Raw genomic sequence first — 20,571 nt, 5'->3', positions numbered from 1 at the left:
GCCGACGAGAACAACAAGCGTGACCAAGGCTTTTGCCAGCACGCAGTGCCCAGAAAGGTAGAGCGGTGCTTTGCGGCGGCAACGAGCGCAACGAGCGCGCCTGCAGCCGCCTCCATCTCTTGGAGGCAAGGGGGCGTCGCAGCCACAACCGACAGTTCGCCAAGCGCCACGGAGCCGTTGCATTCGACAAAATCCTCGGCGGTGCGGCTGTCTTCAATCGTGGGGAGGGAGAGCTCCGTCGTCGGTGTCGCGGCGGTGGCGAACCAGCCCGGCGCCACAAACGTCACGACGACGAGGGAGGCGACGATGACGATGCCAATGAGGCAGATGCACGCCTTGCGCTGGGCGGCTTTGTCTCGAGCCTGCAAGCCGCGCACGGCCGCCTCGAGCTTCTCAGCCAGCTCATCAGCCCGAGCGATGGCAGTCGCACGCTCGGCCTCGCCCTTCTCCGCGCACGTGCTGGCCTTGGCAAGCTGATTGGCGAGGCCGTCGGCCCGGGCGGCGGTGGCTGCGAGCTCAGCCTCGCGCGCCTTGGCCTCGGCAGTCGCATCGGCGAGGGAGCTCTGCAGCTGAGCGATCCTGCGGTGGATCGGCGGCAGCGTCGTCGAATCAGCCATGCGCATGGCGTGGCTCGCCTCGCGCTCAAGGCTCTCGCAGCGGTGCTTGGCCATCGACAGGATGCCGATGGGAATGCCGAGGAAGTCGGCCGCGGCCTTGAGCTTGGCGTCCTTGCTGCCGTTGGACGCGGACGGGTTCTTGCGTACCGCGTCGTCTGCGTCGTCGAGCCTTGCGACCAGCACAATCGGGTTGATGCCGAGCCGCACAATCTTGCCAAACTGGTCGCGGATCTTTTGCATAAACTCGCCGTCCGTGTCGTCGAGCTCAGTATAGGGAAGCATGAAGACGACGGCGTGCGGCGTGCGGCCAAAGCGGTTCGCCTCGACAGTCAAGTCCTGCGACTCCGAGAGCATTGCCGGGTCGATGTGGTCGTCCATGTCCCAACACCGTGGGGCAGCGACCCCTTCATGATCGCCTCGAGCTCGGGACCCCTGTAGTTCTGGCGTCAGGCCCTTGGTGTCCCACACACGTAGCGGCAGCTCGTTGGGGAAGTCGGAGCGAGAACGTGCAGTGATCGACCCCGCCGTGGACTGGCTGTGCGCAGGGCAGCGCCTCGCCCGAGTTGGCGCCAGATATAAGCGCATCGTCCACGCGGAGCACAACTCATAGAGAAGACGTCCCTGTGAAGCTTGAATTTCACACGCATGACGCACGGAAGCGCCTCTTTTTGCCCCCCGAGACCCTGCGCTCAAAGGCCGAGCGTCGCGTCTCGTCGTCCTGACCCAGTAAGCTAAAGGTACTGTACACTAGAGGGAGAGACGTACACTCACTCGTAAAAGTACGTACACTGAGAGAGAGGAGAAAAGGAGAGGGGGGGGGGGTCTCTAGGCCCCTATAAACAGCGCCAACGCGCCAACGGATGGCATTGCGGCGCACCAGGAGCGCAGGCCACACCTTGTCTGCTGGCTCAGAAGCCCTTTCCAAAATCCGGCTTCGGCCCGATGAGCGCATCCGACTCGAAGATGTAGGGCGTGTACCTACTCGTGGGAGCGGGAGTATTAGCGGCGGCGGCGCGGCGGCGGCGGCGGCGGCGGCTGGCGGCGGCGGCTGGCGGCGGCGGCGGCGGCGGCGGCGGCGGCGCGGCAGTGTTAGTGGCAGTGGCGGTAGCAGCAGTGAGAGGAGCATAGTAGTAGCGGCTGGCAGTGGCGTCGGTGGTGAGCGTACGCAGCGTTGCCGCCGTTGGACTTGACCGCCTCGGTGATGTAATCTTGCGAAGAGAAGGAGAAGCCCAGCGGGAACGGGCCCGGAACCCACTCCGGGATGACGTTGAACACCATGCGGAAGAGAATGGGCGACGGCACGGGGAAGTGCGCCTTGAAGCCCGTGTTGTAGTCGTTGAACACGCGCAGCGACCAGGTGGCGTTCTCGTCGACCGGGTCGGTGAACTCGCAGATGCCCAGCGCAGCCGGCGCAGCCTGCGGGACGTGCGCGTGCGCGTGCGCGCGGACCGGAAGGGGGGAGAGGGGGGGGGGGGCGTGCGGGCGCACGGTCGCGGGCGCACCGTGTACATGCGGTCGGTCCCGCACTGGAAGCTGCTCCCCGCCGCTTCCATGCGGCCCGGCAGGATGTCGCGCTTCGAGATCCAGATCATCGGCGGCTCGCCGGTGGCAAACCCCTTGGCGTTGGCTTCGGTCGGCTCCTTGAGGAAGCCGCGCACCTCCTCGACGAACGAGTACTTGCAGATATCCGTCTGCAGCGCCGCCTTGAAGTCCGCATTCCACTTGCCCCATGTCTGCGTGTAGTCGGTCGCGACCGTGCCGCAGTAGCACTCCTTGAGCGCTGGCGGCTCCGGCACGAGGTCAGAGGCCGAGTCGTACCACGCAAATTGCACCGCCGTCATCTCCTTGTCGCGATCCATGAAGCTGAAGCACGCGCGCACGCCCTCTCGGACCATCGCGCCCTCCGCGTACTCGGCGAAGGCGCTCTTGTAAGCGGCCTCGTCCTTGATGGTCCGAGAGGAGAAGACCACGCACGGCTTGTACGCATTGGACGTTGCCTGGCGCGCTTCTGTGTCGGCCTTGCGGTTGCGGACCTTGTCGGCCAGCGAGTAGAGCGGCTTGAAGACCTTGGATCCATACCCGACGAGGAGAGGCACAACCACGGGCGCTGCCTTGTTGAGTAGCTTGTCATACGGCCTGACGTCGAGGCCGCTTTTGCCCTCCCACGGCAGCAGCATGGTGGGTGCGACCGCGGCGCGACTGCTACGGCCCGACTGCTTGTCGTACGACAGCTTGTCATACGGGCCGTACGACCGCGGTCCCACCATGCCGCTGCCGTGCGCGACCGCGGCGACCGCGACCTCGCGCGACCGCGGCGCGACTGGCGGCGGGTGGAGCACGAGCGCCAGGGTGTCTGCGAGCAGCATCGCCAGCCCCCAAAACAGCAAACCAGTTCCCTGCGTCGGGGGGAATGGCAGGCGCCGAGTTTCCGAGGCGTGAAAAGGATTCTCGCCCGCTCTGCTGAGGGGAGGGGACGGTCGACTGGGCCGGTCGCTCGACCCGATTCTACTCTACTCTCACTCTTACCATTCAATAGTGTCTGTGACGGCGGTCACATTCACAGCGAGGTCAGTTCACAGCCGAGCAGCCGATCCTGACACGCTTCACTTTCAGGGCCCCGCCGCGGCTCGAGCAAGGTCTCTATGGCGATCGACATCTTGCCAGCTGTTGCTCGCCCGTCTACCCACTACCGCTACCGCGCCTTCAGATACAGTCGCAGAGAGGCTTGGCTTCGCTCAGACGTCATTCGTGCCTTGCTGGCGCGTGCGGTGCCACGCTTTCCTGCGGTTCTCTACGTTTATCGTTTTTGTCGGTGCGATTGCCGTGGTGGCGGTGGGTGCAGCCGAGCCGAGTGTCGTCGTTGACGGCATCGCGCTCTTCTTTCGACTGCCTTGTCCTGGCTGGCCTGGGTGGCAACTCCTCATCATCACGCGCCAGGCGGGAGGGAAGTGGACGGGGCCCTGAGCCGACCTAGCCCTAAACGGAATGGGGCGCCCAACACGTGCCCGGATTACTGTGCCTTCCCCGGGTGCAGCCTTTCGGTTCGTGAAGGGTCGGTGCGTGTCGTGACCCCCTGGAACACCCGTACCCCCGCACCATCTCCGTCGCTTGGTTCCATAAACCTCTGCCACCACCGGGAGGCGGCCAGGGCTTCATAGACTCGGTCGAGAGACCCCAGATTGGCATCCATGCCTCTCTGGACAGGGTGGCCCGCCACAAGGACCCCAGGAATTGCGACTCGCCGCTTTCCTCCCGCTGTGATTCTGTGTGAGCTCTGTGTCTTGATTTGCCAACAATATACCTAAAGTGTTGTGCGAGGGAGTTTTGTGGTAAGATTCTTTTTCTCTGCCGGTGATAGTACTAGCACGCGCCAGTTCGCACCTGTGTCGAGCCTGTGTGCTGTGAGAGAGAGTTGTCTTGTTTAAATTCTTTTTCTCGCGATGTCCACCCCGCCGCGCCGCAGCTCGCGCCGCCTCGCCTCCGTCTCCTCCGCCGCCACCTCTCCAGACACGCCGCCGCCCGCCCGCCTCCTCGACCTCCCAACGGAGCTCCTCGTGCGCGCCATCTCTCGCTGCGACCCCGCCGACATCGCTCGCGTCGCGGCCGTCTCGCTGCTCTTCCACGCCTCGCTTGCGGTGGAGGGCATCCGCTTGTGGGCGCAAGAGCGCGGCTTCGAGCTGCCGGCGCTGCCAGAGGGTGAGGGCTGCGCCGTGCGGTGGCTGTGCTTTGTGGCACTGCTGTGCGAGTCCAACCCGCCGGCGAGGGCGGCGGGAGGCACTCGGCACAGCCTCTTCATTGACGGCGAGGGGCGGCTCTCGTCGTGCTGCTCAGCGCCGTTCTACGCTCAAGGGCTGCTCGGGCACGGCGAGGGTGTGGCGCGGCTCAACACGCCAACCCGGAACCCGTCGACGCTGGGCGGCGAGCGCGCCGTGAATGTGTCGGTTGGAGCCGAGCACAGCCTCGCCCTCACCGCCGGCGGCGCTGTCTGGAGCTGGGGCAGTGGAAGCTTTGGCAAGCTGGGCCACGGCGACCAGCAGAACCAGCTGCTGCCCAAGAAGGTCGAGGCCTTCACTGGCCAGCGCGTCATCGCTGTCTCGGCTGGGGCTGGAAGCAAGCACAGCCTCGCCCTCACCGCCGACGGAGAAGTTAGGAGCTGGGGCTGGGGAACCTACGGCCAGCTGGGCCACGGCGACTACCAGAGCCAGCTGCTGCCGAAGAAGGTCGAGGCCTTTGCTGACCAGCGTGTCGTCGCGGTCTCGGCTGGAGAAAGCCACAGCCTCGCCATCACCGCCGACGGCGCCGTCTGGAGCTGGGGCGCAGGAGCCTATGGCAAGCTGGGCCACGGCGACCAGCAGAGCCAGCCGCTGCCCAAGAAGGTCGAGGCCTTGGCTGGGCGGCGCGTCATCGCTGTCGCTGCTGGATGGACGACCAGCCTCGCCCTCACCGCCGACGGCGTCTGGAGCTGCGGCCGCGGAGACTCTGGACAGTTGGGCCACGGCGACCAGCAGGACCAGCTGCTGCCGAAGAAGGTCGAGGCCTTGGCGGGGCAGCGCGTCGTCGCTGTGTCGGCGGGAGGCATGCACAGCCTCGCCATCGCCGCCGACGGCGCCGTCTGGAGCTGGGGCGATGGAAGGGAAGGCCGGCTGGGCCACGGCGACGAGCAGCTGCAGCAGCTGCCGAAGAAGATCGAGGCCTTGGCGGGGCAGCGCTTCGTGGCCGTAGCGGCTGCGTGGCAGCATAGCCTCGCCATCACCGCCGACGGCGCAGTCTTTACCTGGGGCGGGGGCGATCTCAGATGCCTAGGCCACGGAGAGGACCTGTCGAACCAGCTGCTGCCCAAGAAGATCGAGGCGCAGGCGCCGGCGGCGGCGCATGTGGCATGAGTACAAACCGACAGGATATTTGCGATGAGGCGCGACACTGAACGAAGGGTTCTTCGGGGTTAGTTAGCGCACCAACCACTTGCCGCCGAACGCAAGCGCACTGCGACGTATCGGGCTCATAACTTGCATCTCCTCGCATCTCCCCGTATCTGCCCGAGCGCGAACGCCTTGCATCTCCTCGCATCTCCCCGGCTGAGGTTAAATCCGCCATCTCCGCACGCGTGCAGCGCGAGGCCATCGTCCGGGACAAGATGTCGATCGAGGACGAGACCGAGGTCGAACTGCCAGGCGGCTGGATTGCGGACGCCGTCAACGAGACGTCCGGCTGGTTCACCGAGTTCAAGAAGCTCGACAAGCACGCCTCTCTCACCGCGCGCGGACAGATTCAGACCTACCGCGCAGACGTTTGAGAGGTTTGGGCGCTCGTTCCGCTCGCGCGTCGTCTTCTTCTCCGAGGAGAACGAGGAGGTCGCCCGCGAGGTATTCGATGAGATCCTCGAAGACTACCGGTTGGCGCCGTTTGGTCTCACCGAGGCCGTGCTCGTGCACATGTCCAAAGTTGATGTCCGCGCGCACGAGGCGCAGCTTAAGGAGCTCGATCGCATCACCATGTAGCGATATTGCTTCGATAGGCTTTCATTTTTTGAATCGCATGATGGGCCTCCGCGGAGTGTGTGTGTGTGTGTGATGCGAGTCGACTGGTGTGTGTGTCGTCGTGTGGTTTCGTATCAAGAATACTCACTCCCTCACTCACCTCACTCCGCGGATGCGGGCGGCTCGCCTGGGGAGGGCGGGCCGCTCGCATCGCGGCTGAACCCCCCCCCCCCACACACACACATGACATAGTCATAGACAGGGTGCGTGTGACTCTGAGTCCTCTCGTCTTGCGGCTTACTTACCTCTGACTGACTGACTGTGTGTTCTTTCACCTTCGATACTTACTCCAAGTGCTCCAAATCCACAAGCGGTGTGCCCGGCCTTAACCTTCTTCCTTTCTCTCTCTTCTGCAGGATGTCACCCCCTGCCCAGCCCCGCCCCGGTCGCCGGCTCCGCTCACGACGAGAGAATCACCTTCTTCCCCTTGCACGCCTTTTGCAACGCCTTGAGGCCGGGCGGCGTGGCGAGGCCGAGGGCGCCCATTGACGAGCGGAATGGGTTGCCGCCCAGCTCAATCTCGATGAGCGCCGCCAGCGGGCCGATTGCCTGCGCCAGCGAGCCGAGCGTCGCGTCGTCGCCGACGTCATTGCCACGGAGGAGCAACTTGCGCAGCTGTGGCATCCTCCCACCGCCGAGGGCGGCGACGAGCGCGCGCATGCCACCGTCGCCGACGCCGCATCCCCGCAGCTCAAGAATGCGCAGTTCCGCCGCGGGCTTGACGCCTTTGGCGCAAGGGGGGGCTGGTGACAGTGGCGGTGGCCGGAAAAGAGGCTACCGGAGGCGGACAGGGCGCCTTCTGACGCGAGGCTGCCAAAGAGAGCCTGTGCACCCTCGTCGCCCAGATCGCCATGCGAGAGCGAGAGCGTCTGCAGCGCGCGCATCGAGGGCAGCGCGCAGCCGAGGCTCTTCAGCGTCGCTGCGTAGATGGGACGGACCGGCGTCAGGCGAGCCACCAAGCTAGGGTATGGCGGGGGGAAGCCACCTGCTGAGAGCGGGTTGTGCCCCAGCTTGAGCGAGACAAGCTCGGGCGCGCCGCCGCCGCCGAAGTGCGACGCGATCGCCGTCGCGTCGCGCAACCCGTTCCTGGATAGGTCAAGGGAACGGAGCGCCCCGCCACGCGCAGGCAGAGACGCAACGAGGAGCACGAGGTCGGCGTCCCTCAGCTCAAGGCGAGTCAGCACGACGTTCTCGCTGCTGAGCAGCGCCTACGGGGAAGGGGGTGGCTGCGTGCGGCGCTGCACACTGCATCTCTGCTGCGTCTCGGCGATCTCGCGCCTGGTCAACGAAGCTCACGCCCGGACTCACCGCAAACGGCGCCACGATCGCCCGCGCTGCGTCGCCGCCAAAGCTGTTGTGCAGCAGTTCAAGGCGCAAAAGCGCGGTGCACGCGGGGGCGCTCTGCGCGAGAGCCGCAGCCGCACCGTTTTCGAGGGCGTTGAAGCTGAGGAGAAGGCTTTGCAAGCACTTGAGGCGAGGCATCATCGAGGCGAGCGCGACGCCACCTACACCGCCGACGCACTGCTGTCTCTGTCTCTCTGTGGGCCAATGAGGAGGATCAGGCCATCAGAATGGGGCGCCTGGGTCGCCTATCCGGCCGCGGCTACCAACGGGCGGTCCGCTCAGATCCACGCACTCGAGAGCGGGGCAGGCGCCGGGCAGGACACGTGCCAGCGATATTGCAACACCGTCGTCGAGGCCCCGGTTGGCTTTGAGGTTGAGCACGCGCAGATTTGGGCAGCCCGGCGTGTGCAGCCGCCACAGCAGCGTGTGGAGGGTGTCTGCGCGCAGCCCTGAAAATGCGACGTCCACCACCTCCCGCTGCAGCTCTACGTCCGTTAGCCCGGTCAGGCGTTGGTTCTCGCGCAGCGCTGCGTCCGTTGGCACGATGCGGCCCGCCTCGTCGGGCGAGTCGGAAGAGGCCGCCGCGTCGGGCACCGGGTAGGCGACGACTTTTGCGTTGGACGCCGGCACGGGCGTGCCAATCGCAACGTCCACCATCGGAGGAAGGGAACGTATCTAGATAGGTCTAACCCTTAAAGGCCTACTTTGGGCTTGGGGACGCGCGCCGACCGTGCATGATTGGGACTCGCGGCGCCTCCCAGGCCCGCCGCAGCGGTCCCATGGGTACCTGCCGTCCGTACCAGTCCACGGGCTGGCCCTGGGCACATTCAGACCGAACCCGCTGCGCAATCCGGTCTCGGTATTGCTGTCGGCGGCCGGCAGCCCTCGGGGGTCGAGTCGCAGGATGTCGCAAAACTTTGCCACACGTGCTCGAGCGTCGAGCTTTCGGTGTCCCCAGTCGCAACTACCTCCGGCGAGGTGGCTGAGATTGCAAAATCGCATCGGTGGCGCACGCGGAGAGCACCAGTGCTCTCTGCGTGCGGTGAGAATGCGACTGATAAGCGAGAGAAGGGGCAGTACAGAGGCCGGACAGCGAGGCAGCGACTCTGGGCGCTCGCTCTACGCGAGTCGTTATTTGCTCCCTGGATACCAATGCGTTGGTCGTCTTCGATGCTGATCAGGCAAGCATAGTACATTGCACACACCACACGACGCGGCTCGCAACAGACTCAAAACACACAAATGCGGGACTGTGGCATCCTATGACAATACCAGAACACAGCTTACTCACAGGCCGTTCGCCTGATCGCCCGTCGCCGCCGCTGCCTCTTGGCGCGCCGCTGCGGCGCCCATCGCCTTCGCCTTCCCCCAGGTCTTCCTTGGGGCTGGGACGGGGGCAGCGGCTGCATCGGCCGAGGGCGGCTCCAGCTCGAGCCAGCCCGACGAGAAGCGGTGCGAGGGGTCGAACACGCGCCGCTTGAGGCGGCCGATCGCCTCAGCAGCAAAGTGCCACGTGCGGTCGCCCTTCCGCTTCGCCTGGAAGGCCTTGGGCACCACAGCATTCTTTCGCGCGCCCGTCCGCGCCGCCTTCCAGGTCGCGCCGCTCACCTCGCGCGTGCACTTTTCCTCGTTCCACATGATCTTGGCGAGCCGGCCGTACATCGGGCCGTATGACTTGTACACGATCCGCTTGCTAATGAACATGTGCAGGACGTTGTTGAAGCTCTCGTTGTTTGAGGTAGACCCGTGGTTCACGCACCTGCTCACAAATGAGTAGTCAGAGGGGCGAGGGGCGGGTCGGGCTGTAAAGGGGATGGGGGTTACTACTTTTTGAGGATGCAGACAGGGTTGCCAGGTGAGAGCGAATGGCGCGGTTCACGCCTCGCACAACAGAGAGAGAGATGCGCTCTGCATGGTGGGACATAAAAGAGAGCGAGTACTTGGGCGAGTAGGCCGTGCGTTTGAGATAAGTGACGTCCCGATATAATTACTTACTCTCGTGAGACGTGAGAACCAAATCGGTGACGCGAGACGAACAGCGATGATCGTATATAAGCCCATCTTATGTGCGGAGTCCGAGGCGGCTCGCGTGGTGTGGTGTACCTTAGTTCAGAGCGGTAATTCTTTGTTTAAGTTCTGAAAAAAGAAAAGCGATCACGCCGTGCCCCGACCGTGCCCCGGAATCCGCTGCATGCCCGAGCCGGCCACCACCTCCCTCGACGCCGCCCTCGACGCCGCCCTCCGCTCTCGGCGGTCGGACCACGGCGGCGTCCCTGTCGGCGCGCTGCTCGTCCCAAAGCGGAAGCTCACGAGCTGTCGGGCGGCGCTCGAGGCGGCCGTCGGCGACCTGCGGCACGGCACGCGGTCCGACGTGCGGCACGCGCTCGTGGTTGACCGCGTCACGCCGGACATGTTCTTGCTCCATGTTCCTGCCACCGTCGCGGGCGTCCTCGACGATCCGGCCGCCGCGCCGGCAGAGCTGGCCGCCGCCGTCGCCTCGGCGGTCGGTGCGAGCGGCGCAGTCTTCTACTCCGGCGTGCGGCGGTGCGACGCGCTGTTTGGGCGCGCGCTGCCGCCGCTTGCACCGCGGCCGGGCCCACCCGAGGCCTTCACCTTTGCAGAGGTCTTTGCCGGCATCGGAGGCTTCCGGCTCGGGCTGGAGCCACTCGGAGGGCGCTGCGTCTTTGCGGCCGCGCTCGACCCGCGCGGGCGGGCCTCCTCTTCCTTGGCCCTTCTCGGAGCCTGGTCTGAGCCTTCGCGTAGGCCGAGCTCGACCGCGCCGCCAGCCGGGCGTACGGCGCGCACTGGCCGGCAGGCGGAGATAGAAGCGGACTATCTCCCCGTATCTCCCCGTATCTCCCCGTATCTCCCCATATCTCCCCGCACTGGCCGGCAGGCGGAGAGCCCCGTGCGGGCGACATCTCCAGCGTGCACGCCGCCGACCTGCCCGCCTTCGACCTGCTCACCGCCGGTGCTAGCCGAGCTGTAGCCGATGGCCGAGTAGCCGAGCTGTAGCCCGAGACCTGCCCGGCTACAGGTCATAGATGTAGACTTGCCCGCCTTCGGCTTGCTCACCCGCCGGCTGCCCGCGCCAGCCCATTCTCTTACCGTGAGGACGATGGTGCATGCACAGAGAGCCTGCCCATAGGCTTCCCGTGCCAGCCCTTCTCCGACCGCGGCAGCAAGGCGGGATGCGCCCGAGATGCGCCCGAGATGCGGCCGAGATGCGCCCGAGATGCGGCCGAGATGCGGCGAGTTGCGAGATCGGTGAGCTCAGTCACCGATCAGCCAGTGAAGCTCGCGAGGCGTGATCCCCACCGCACCTCCTCTCAGGCCGGTCTGCTCGACCTGCGCGGCCAGCTCTACCGCGAGCTGGTCCGGCGAGGTGTAATTAACTATTCATTAACGATTAACTAACTGTAATTAGGCCAGCTCTACCGCGAGCTGGTTCGGCGAGGTGTAATTAACTATTCATTAACGATTAACTAACTATAATTAGGCCAGCTCTACCGCGAGCTGGTTCGGCGAGGTGTAATTAACTGTTAATTAACGATTCACTAACTGTAATTAGGCCAGCTCTACCGCGAGCTGGTTCGGCTGCTGTCCGCGCGGCAACCGGCCGCCTTCCTCTTCGAGAACGTGGCCAGCCTCACGGAAGGTCGCACTCCTTATTGAAAGGGCTGCGAGGCCGTCTCAATGCATCGACAGGCCGCCAGCCTCAGCCGCGGCGATCGCACTCCCTCGGCGGTGTGTGAGGGCTGTGTGGGTGAACCAACCGACAGGTGGCCGGGCTCGTCACCATGGACGGCGGCGCGCGCAGCGCCAGCGTGGCGCGCAAGGCGTACACGGACGCAGCCTTCACGCCCGGCCGCACCTGGCCTCGCCTCGTTGACGCCCTCTCACACGGAGAGCCGCACGACGCGCCCAGGACGTGCCCCGGCAGGCCGCACCTTTGCGCGCATCGTGGAGGAGCTCTCGCAGTGCGGCTACGCGGTGGCGGGGAGGAGCGTTCCCCGCCGCAGCTCCGCAGCCTCCGTGCCGCAACGGCGGCCGTATCTCCCCTCCAGGTGGCGAGGGAGCAATCTCCCCGCATCTCCCCACCTCTCCCCACACCTCCCCACATCTCCCCGCATCTCCCCACCTCTCCCCGCATCTCCCCACCTCTCCCCACCTCTCCCCACATCTCCCCACACCTCCCCGCACCTCCCCACACCTCCCCACACCTCCCCACGCCTCCCCACACCTCCCCACACCTCCCCACACCTCCCCACACCTCCCCACACCTCCCCACACCTCCCCACACCTCCCCACACCTCCCCACATCTCCCCACATCTCCCCACATCTCTCCGCATCTCCCCGCATCTCCCCACATCTCCCCACATCTCCCCACATCTCCCCGCATCTCCCCGCATCTCCCCGCATCTCCCCGCATCTCCCGGTATCTCGCAACCAGGTGTCGTGGAGGGTGGTCAGCGCTAAGGAGTGGCTGCCGCAGCAGCGGGAGCGCGTCTACCTGGTCGGGTTCCGACGCGACCTCGGCATCGAGATGCGGTGGGGGCGGCGTGCGCGGCGGCAAGTAATTAACGAATGTGGAGATTGATTCATTACTTAATTACCAAAGGTGGGGCGGCGTGCGCGCGGCGACACCTAATTAATTAATCAATCCATCTCCACACTTCGTTAATTGATTAGGTGGGACGGCGTGCGCGGCGGCAAGCCGTCCTCCGCGCTGCGCGACGTGCTCGAGTCCCCGCGCAGAGCAGGCGGCAGAAGACGTCGCCGAGCCAAGCACACAAGGGGGTGCGAACAGGTGCTCGAGGCCCCTCGCAGCGAGGCGGCGGCGGCGTGCGAGCTGAGCGAGGCACAGTGGCAGCAGCTGCGCGGCCAACTCGCCTCATTCAAGCGGTGGCCGGGCGCGCCGCCCTGCTCTCTGTCCGACAGGGCCGTCGACTTGTGCGCAAAGGCGCCGACGCTGACGTCGTCGTACCGGCACGTCTCGAACTACACGAGCCGGTACGTCTGCGAGGAGCTCGACGGCTCGCTCCGCGACGGCGGGCAGCGCAGGCCGCGCTTCCTGTCGCCGCACTTTCTAGACACCTCCTAGACACTTCCTAGACACCTCCGCTGACTCCGTGATCTGCAGGCCGCGCTTCCTGTCGCCGCGCGAGTGCGCGAGGTTGATGGGCGCCCCTCGACGCGCTCAGCCGTCCCGCCACCGCACGCCAGCGTCTCTTCACACCCGCTGCTGTGAACAGGGTTCCCGGACTCGTTCGCCGTCCCGCCGGCGCACGATACGCACGCGACGGCGCACTTTTACCGCCAGATCGGCAACGCCGTCTGCCCGCCCGTCGTCGAGTCCGTCGCCGCGGAGATGTTGCGGCTGCTGGAAGCAGAGCGAGGTGGTGTGGGAGGGCAGGGGTGGAGGGCGCCGGCGGCCGCTGTCGAGGGGGTGGCACCACCAGCGATTGTGCGAGAGGGGGGGGAAACGAGTGCATGCTCTTTGTGCTTGAGAGGAGGTGAATAAATAAATAAAAACGGACACCTCTCTACTGTGAGAGGAGGTGAGAGCTGTGACAGCTAATAATAAAAATAAAAAATGAGAGAGGTTTGACTTTGAGGTTTCACAGTGCTACCCGGCATCGAAAGTAAAACCAAGAAGTTGGCATGCCAATTGTGGCACGATGCTGCGCCTGCGCGTGGGTGGATACTGGGGAGCAGACTGGGCTGGCGGTTTTTACACTGGGGTGCGAGTTCATTTCTCTGGAAGGACGGGAACGAGATGATAGTAGGGAGTAGAAGAAAGCAAAGAGGAGCCCTGCGCACGCACGACTCCGCAGGAGAAGCCCCTCCCCACAAAACACAAGGGAGAGGTGGGTGGGTCACAGAAAACTGCGGCCGCCAGCGACTGAGCCAGTCTCGCTGGCGGACGACGAGAGGAACACAAAGGGACGTCCGGACGTCCATCCACTGGGATGAGAATACTGGAGATCTGAGGTCGAATCTGCCGATTCCACAGCCGCCCACAGGAGCGCCGCCTCAACACGGGGTCTCGGCTCTATCGAGCCATGCTAGCTCCAGCCGCAGCCCCACCCGGCCGCCCGAGGGTGTTCCCGCATGCAGAGAAGACCAATCCTGGGGGAAGTAACCTTCTCTGGTAGGACGGGAACGAGATGATAGTAGGGAGTAGAAGAAAGCAAAGAGGAGCCCTGCGCACGCACGACTCTGCAGGAGAAGCCCCTCCCGCCCGTGCTTGCGCAGCGCAGCCTCCTCCTCCCTACTCGCAAGCCGGGTAGCACGCGGGTGATTATGAGGGGTTCCACCCTGCGGTGATTATAAGGGGTTCCACCCTGCGGTGATTATGAGGGGTTCCACCCTGCGGTGATTATGAGGGGTTCCACCCTGTGGTGATTATGAGGGGTTCCACCCTGCGGTGATTATGAGGGGTTCCACCCTGCGGTGATTATGCGGGGTTCCACCCTCTGAAGCGCGCCTTATGCGGTCAGTTGTCGCGGAGGCAGCGGCCGCAGTTGATTGAGCGGGACGCGCGCGTCTTCGTATGGTCGGCCATCGCGCGTCGCGGCAATCGTGAACCGGACGATTGCGGTGTGCTTGGAGCATCGCAACACGGTCGCCGCCCAGCCGGCTCCACCGAACTCCTTGCATGCGTACTGCGGCCAGAGGGCGCTTGCGACGAGGACCGGCCGCCCCGTGGCGTTTTCGGCGGTGATCGGTCGAGTGTCGGTGGGCGCGCTTGGCGCTGCTTCGCGAGTTGGCGGCTGCATGTTTGCCGCACCGCCTGCTCCGCGGGCGGTCGTCGCGCCGCTCGTCCCGCGAGGCGCGGCGCCCTGCGCTTCTGCGTACGCCGCCCTATCTGCAGCGCACTGCCTCGAGCAGAAGTCGGCCACGTCTGCCATCCCCTGGTCCATGACTACGTTTGGAACATTGGCGGCCTGGATGTTGCTGACGTCCGCGCGCGTAGCCGCCCAAAAGTTTGCTTCGTGAGCGACGGCACCCGATCGGCTGTAGACGTGTAGCGACGCTTCGCACATCCAACGGCACATTAGCATGATGACGGCGTCTGGGACTCCCGCGGCGTGGAGCGCTGTGGCAAGGCCGGAGCGGTAGGAGTGCCACGTGTAGATCTTCGCCGCCGCCTCCCCGCAGGCGTGAAGGAGAGCAGCCTTGAGGAGCGTGTCGAGTATCGAGTGCGTGAGTGGCGAGCCGTCCTCGTCCGCGAATAGAGGCGTTGTCTCCCGCTCGTCGTCAGGGCACGCCTCGCGCAGCTCGATGTCTCGGAGGGCGTCGCACGGGTCACCCTCCCTCGCGCTCAGTCCGATGAAGATGGTGAAGGGGCAGTGCGTCTCGCCCCCTGGTCGGGCTTACCGATCCATGATCAACCTTGTGCTTTGGCTGGTTAGCTCATTTGATTTGGAACCAAGACACGCTCAAGGCAAACTATGCGTGGCAGCACTTGCATGTGCCATCATACTGCTGATTGCGCGAACCAGTTTTTACGCATTTGAGTTGCCGTTGGGGCGCACCATACGTTCGCTGAGTTTTACGAGCATAACGACGGCTGCCCACAGCAAAATCTCATGGAGCGCATCAAAGCATCATGCTCGTGCACTCATCTGAAAATGAATGACCCAGGACGGCCCACATTGTATAACTACTTTGCTGTCCGAGGAAACGAGTCCGAGCTGCGCAACAGCGACCCGGCACCGCCGTAGCCCGACGAGAATGCGACTCAGCCGCCGGGCGCTGGAGAAGGTTTATTGTACTAAAGGTTGCCGGTGAGATGTGTCGTGAGCTTTAATTAAATTGCGTCTTTGCTCGCCCATGGGTGACAAGTAAGTGGTGTAGTATCCCGGACGAACCGCGAGGAAAGTAAATGAACCAGCAGGTCTTTACTCTTACCGATGGGGTCGCAGCAAGTAAGCTGCAGCCGGATAGACATAGATCGTCGCTTTCTGCAGGTACTCCTCGAGCGATCGGGCGGGCGCGTTGGTGCGGAAGAGGATTGCGATATCTGTATGGTCGAACGGCGCGCCGTCGGTGTGAAGCGACCGGATCAGCTTCACAATCAGCGCCATCTCCGCGTCAGGCGTCTTGGCGGCGTGCAGCTCGACAGCGTCGCCGCCGTCGCGGTGCGCCTGGGGCAGAGAAGTGAGAGTCGTGGGTGGGGGCCGTGAGCTGGAGCGGGCTCCATCGAGAGCAGTCGTAATGCATCCATTCGCCCATGTTGTATGTATTATGTATCTGACTGTGTTATGCATTCACGCGCCGGGCCGAGCGTTTTTTATCTCTGGGTCTGTGGGGGGCCGAGCCGCCTCGGGGTGGCGGGCGGGCGGGCGTTTTGAAAAACAGAAAACAGAAAACAAGAGGGGGCCCGGGGGCCCGGGACCCCACTGGGAGTAGAAAATACGCCCAAGGGGGCCCAAGGAGGCGGCGCGGGGAAGCAGCATCAGGTGAGAGCAGGAAGGATGGCGCTTAGGGTCGGCTTTGAACAAGGGTTTCCAGGTTTTAGATCAGAATTGGTGTCATGAGGTCAGCGGCGCGCAGTGCCTCTCTCGCAGGCTGATTTTGGCTGTTTTCGAGCTTGTTTTTGTTTTCAGTCTAAGGGGGCCCGACCCCTCAGAGGCGGCGGGCGGGCGCCCACAGACCCAGAGATCAAAAACGCTCGGCCCCGCGACGCGCGAGGGTGGGAGAGGGCGACGTATTTTGCAAATACGTAAATGTATAGGCGCTAGGGTTATGGATCGGTAAGGATGCATATCACGATGCGAATGCATAGGGGGCAGCGTGCATATACATAACAGTACGGCGCACGATTGGGCGGCACAAAAAGAAAGTATCCGGATTGCCGCGACCCGCGAGAAACATATGCCCAATGCCCAGAGCCAGACGCGCTAGAGTGCTGGAGGAAGCTCAGGCGCCGCGCCCGAGCCCACCGCCCAGCCTCGAGCCCGCCGACTTGCGCTTGTGCAGGAGGTAGACGAGGACCGCCGCGGCGGGAAAGAGGACGCAGAGGACGCCGAGCACGACGGCCGGCGGCAGCCACCACGGCTCCACGCCGTCGGCGACGGAGTAGAGGTAGTTGAAGGTCGAGATGAGCGCCGCCGCGATCGCCGTCCCGACCAGCGTCACGCCGCGCCACTGCAGGTCGCGCACGCGGCGGATCCGCGCGAGCTCGAGGTTGATCTTCTTGCGGTAGCGGTAGCCGTTGGCGCGGATGTGGCCGCCGGTGTCCTTGCTGAGCCGCGCCTGCGGGTGTGTGTGTGGGGGTGGGTGGGGGGGGGGGGGGGGGGGCTGTCGCGAGGGCTGTCTATGAGTCGCGCCGTGTGGGGCAATCCGGTCTCAGTCGCTATTGCGGCCACAAAGAGAGGAGAGGACGTCTCCGTGTCTTCTAGCGGCGCGCCAAGATGTCGGCCGGCGCGTCGCCCTCGATGTCGAAGAGCGCCTTGGCGGCGCCGAGCGCGTTGAGCACCTATTTTGCAATACAGAGCCGCATCTCGATTGGGACACAAGAAATGACATGATGAGACGGTCAGAGCACAGGGTCGGAGAGCGCAAGTCGCGAGGAAGAGTACTACGGGTGGGGCGCCGGGCGCCTTCTGGTCGCTCGCGATGCAGTCGATGACGGCGATGCCGCGCTGAACACTGATCTGACGCCGCAGCTCGAGGATCGACATCCAAGTGGCCGCCACGTCCTTCCATGTGTCCTTCAGCACAGCCAGCTCCTGTTGGTAGGGGGCAGGGGTGAGAAACGAACAGCATGACGAGATTCACAATCTCTCTTGGCACGCACCTCGAGCTTCTCGAGCTTGTCTAGCAGATATGTCAGCTCGTTGTCGTCGACGTTGAGCTGCGGATCGGAGGCAACCAAGTGTGATTAGGGGGGGAGCCGGGTGGATGCAAAGAATGGGGTTGCGGGCCTGGATCGGGCTTCGGCGAAGGGCCAGCCGCAGCATGTCGAAGCTCCCTTGGAAGCCGCCGGCGCTGACCTCGTACTTTGTAGCGGCGCTGAGGACGGACTTGACGACGCGGCTCTTGATGCTGCCCTTGCCGCCGAGCAATGAGAACGCCTTCTTTGATGCGGACCCCAACGCCTTCAACTTGTCCGCGATCACCATCTCCATCTGCTCTGCCAGCTTGACCGGCTCGGAGCCGAGCTTGCTCAGCTCCTCCAGGGATGCGCCTATTAATAAAGCGTGCGAAATGAAGGGTTGATGAAGGGCTCTCACTGCTGGCAAATGCTCACCGCAGCGGCCGAGCAGGAACTTGGACACGAGCTTGGCGATCCCCTCCTCGATCAGCACCGTCTCGAGGTGGTTCTCGAGGCAGCCGGCGACGGCGGCGAAGTCGCTCAGGAGCCCGAGCTCGACGTCCTTGAGTTGCAGTGACAGCGTCTGCACTGCCTCCGACACCACCTTCACGGCGGACTTCTCGAGCGCCGGCAGCATAGACTTCGCCTCCTCGGCGATCAGGCGCAGGAGCTCTCGGAAGAGCTCGCTAGCGGCCTCGGTGCCCTCCTCCGCCTCCGCCGCCTCCTTCTCCTCTTCTTCCTCCTCTTCCTCCTTCTCCTTCTCGTCGCTGTCCTCCTCCTCCTCCTCCGCCTCAGCCGATGGCGGGAACGACGCCGCGAACTTGTCGAGCAACTCCTTGGGCTGAGGCTCGAGCATCAGCAGCACGCTCTCTCGCAGCGAGGCCCAAGGGACGGGAGGACCGCTGCAGACAGCGAGCAGCGGCTGCAGCAGCTCTGACACGAGCAAGCGCATGAGCTCGCGGGCAGCGTCGCAGAGGAACGTCGTCGCTGCCTTTGGCTGGCTGAGCTTGAGCTCGCAGACACCCTTCGCGGACTGCAGCACGCCGATGCAGTCGTGCAGCCCAGCGCGGAGCTTGCTGAGGATCTCCTCCGCGAGCAGGATCGCCGGCACCGCTGCCTGCGCGAGAGCCGCCACGCCCGCCTCAAGCGCGTCGCCGACGATGTCCGCGGCCTTCCCCTCCTCCTCCTCCTCCTCCTCCTCCTCCTCCTCCTCCGCCTCCTCGCCGTCGTCGTCGTCGTCGCTGCCGCCGTCGCTGTCGCCTCCGGCGATCGCCACGTAGAGCCCCTTCGTGGCCTGCCCGCCGACCGCCCGCAGCCGCCACGCCCGCGCAAGCGTCGGAGGGCGCGCCTCGGGCGGCTTGAAGGGTGAGAACTTGGCGCCGATGAGCTTGACGCCAGCGAGGACGGCGCGCTCGAACTTCGCGCCCCGCAAGTCGGCGCCCTCGAGGTCGGCCGTCTTGAGGTTGACGCCGATGAGGACTGCGCCGCGCAAGTCGGCATTCTTCAGGTCGGCGCCGCCGAGGTTGGCGCCGGTGAGGTCGGCGCCGTGCAGGTCGGCGCCCCCGAGGTTCGCCCCCTCCAGCTGCGCCTTGTAGAGACGAGCCCCCTCCAGCTGCGCCTCGCTGAGATCTGCCCCCTGCAGCTGCGCCATGCCGAGATTTGCCCCCTGCAGCTGCGCCACGCAGAGATATGCCCCCTCCAGCTGCGCGAAGCTGAGATATGCCCCCTGCAGCTGCGCGTCGCGGAGATCTGCCCCCTCCAGCTGCGCCTTGTCGAGCATTGCCCCCTGCAGCTGCGCCTCGTGGAGATATGCCCCCTCCAGCTGCGCCTCGCAGAGATTTGCCCCCTGCAGCTGCGCCCTGCGGAGAGCTGCCCCCTGCAGCTGCGCGTCGCGGAGAACTGCCCCCTGCAGCTGCGCGTCGCTGAGATCTGCCCCCTCCAGCTGCGCCTCGCGGAGATCTGCCCCCTGCAGCTGCGCGTCGCTGAGATCTGCCCCCTGCAGCTGCGCCTCGCGGAGATATGCCCCCTGCAGCTGCGCCCCGTGGAGAACTGCGACGCGCACCGACTCGCCCGGCTCGTACCGCAGCCACACGCCCCACTCCATCCACGCCTCGCCCAGCTCCGTCCCCTTCTTCCCCTCCACCGCCAGCAGCACGACGCCCTCGGACCCCTCCACGTTGTCGAGCTTCACCTTGCGCAGGTCGGCATCCCGCAGGTTGGTGCCGGCCAGCTTGGCGCCAGAGAGGACGGCCGCCCGCCGCTCCTCCGCCCCCTCCTCGGCCGGCTTGAAGTAAGACTCCTTCCCCCGCCACTCCCACGCCTTGCCGAGCGCCGCTCCCCCGAGGCCCTCCACGTCCGGCGGGGCGAAAACATACCCCTCCTGCAGCACCGCCTTTTCGAGATCCGCGCCGCGCAGGTCAGATCCCTTGAGGTTCGCGCCCGCCAGCATCGCCGCCGGCAGCGTCACGCCCTGCAAGTCTCGGCCCTCGAGCTGCTCGCCACGCTGGTCCGCCGGCGGCCGCACTGTTAGCGTTTGTGGCCGCACTTCCTCCAACAAGCGCCCGAGTTCGTCACGAGCGAGCCCACTCGCGTCGCTGCCGTTGAGCGCAAGTATAACGGACATCCGAGGCACGCCTTGCTCGAGCGCCGCGCCCTCAACAGCATCGACGAAGACAACCTTCCCATCGAAAGACTCGGTCGTCGTGATGCCAAGGGGCCCGGCCTCTTCAAAGGTGAAGCTGCGCGGCTCGCTAAGCGGCACGTCCTGCCCCGCAAGCGGACGCTCGGCGGCGGACCCGAGCGGCTCTGCCTCGGCGGCCGCCTCGTCCTCGCCCGCCGCCGGCCTTGCGCCGAGAAAGGCGAGCATGCTCGGCGATCGCCTTCGGACGCTGCCCAAAAGAATTACGCGAGGCGATCGCCTTCTGCGTCCCCCGACCGCCCCATCCGCACCCCCCATTTCCCCTCTGGTTGCGCGGCCTCTGCTTGCCCCGCCGGCGTCGTCTCTCGCCCCCCCTCCCCCCTTCTCTCGATGAGCCGCCCTCCTCCACACGCCCCTCCCGATCCCCCATCTCCCCAAACACGCCTCCCGCCTCCCCACCCTCCACCCCCACCGCCTCCTCCTCAATCGGGTCCCTCCCCCTCTTCCTCCCCCGCTCCCCCGCGACGCCCCCCCTTTCCTCGCCCACGCCCCCCCCCTCTCCGCCCCCCCCCTCCCCGTCCCGCGCCCCGAGCCCGGGCGCCTCCTCC

The 20,571-nt window shown here is 65.2% G+C and overlaps 5 protein-coding genes across 5 annotated transcripts; 1 reads left to right on the top strand and 4 right to left on the bottom strand.

Moving 5' to 3' along the window:
* Window positions 1-6,553: 6,553 nt before the first annotated feature.
* Window positions 6,554-8,155, bottom strand: EMIHUDRAFT_221911 (hypothetical protein; the record flags this gene model as incomplete). The annotated part of the gene is made up of 5 exons (XM_005756123.1): window positions 6,554-6,879; window positions 6,933-7,073; window positions 7,140-7,362; window positions 7,463-7,659; window positions 7,762-8,155. 5 exons carry the CDS (start codon window positions 8,153-8,155, stop codon window positions 6,554-6,556), a joined length of 1,281 nt encoding a protein of 426 aa, XP_005756180.1.
* Window positions 8,156-9,689: 1,534 nt separating this feature from the next.
* On the top strand, window positions 9,690-12,603 carry EMIHUDRAFT_108128 (hypothetical protein; the record flags this gene model as incomplete). The annotated part of the gene is made up of 9 exons (XM_005756122.1): window positions 9,690-10,290; window positions 10,395-10,469; window positions 10,926-10,955; window positions 10,998-11,027; window positions 11,070-11,156; window positions 11,442-11,491; window positions 11,953-12,050; window positions 12,192-12,237; window positions 12,310-12,603. The coding sequence occupies 9 exons, from the start codon at window positions 9,690-9,692 to the stop codon at window positions 12,601-12,603; spliced, it is 1,311 nt and encodes a 436-aa protein (XP_005756179.1).
* A 1,387-nt stretch (window positions 12,604-13,990) lies between these two features.
* Window positions 13,991-15,067, bottom strand: EMIHUDRAFT_221908 (hypothetical protein; the record flags this gene model as incomplete). The annotated part of the gene is made up of 2 exons (XM_005756121.1): window positions 13,991-14,868; window positions 15,046-15,067. 2 exons carry the CDS (start codon window positions 15,065-15,067, stop codon window positions 13,991-13,993), a joined length of 900 nt encoding a protein of 299 aa, XP_005756178.1.
* A 345-nt stretch (window positions 15,068-15,412) lies between these two features.
* On the bottom strand, window positions 15,413-15,775 carry EMIHUDRAFT_221907 (hypothetical protein; the record flags this gene model as incomplete). Its single annotated transcript, XM_005756120.1, has 2 exons — window positions 15,413-15,652; window positions 15,764-15,775. 2 exons carry the CDS (start codon window positions 15,773-15,775, stop codon window positions 15,413-15,415), a joined length of 252 nt encoding a protein of 83 aa, XP_005756177.1.
* A 2,955-nt stretch (window positions 15,776-18,730) lies between these two features.
* On the bottom strand, window positions 18,731-19,429 carry EMIHUDRAFT_69447 (hypothetical protein; the record flags this gene model as incomplete). The annotated part of the gene is made up of 1 exon (XM_005756119.1): window positions 18,731-19,429. A coding segment is annotated over one exon (699 nt), but the record flags the coding sequence as incomplete, so codon positions are not given.
* Between the last annotated feature and the right edge of the window lie 1,142 nt (window positions 19,430-20,571).

Source organism: Emiliania huxleyi (genome assembly GCF_000372725.1).
Source record: "Emiliania huxleyi CCMP1516 unplaced genomic scaffold EMIHUscaffold_99, whole genome shotgun sequence".
Lineage (NCBI taxonomy): Eukaryota > Haptophyta > Isochrysidales > Noelaerhabdaceae > Emiliania > Emiliania huxleyi.
The sequence above is the reverse complement of the archived record's forward strand: the minus strand, read 5'-3'. Positions and strand labels throughout refer to the sequence as shown.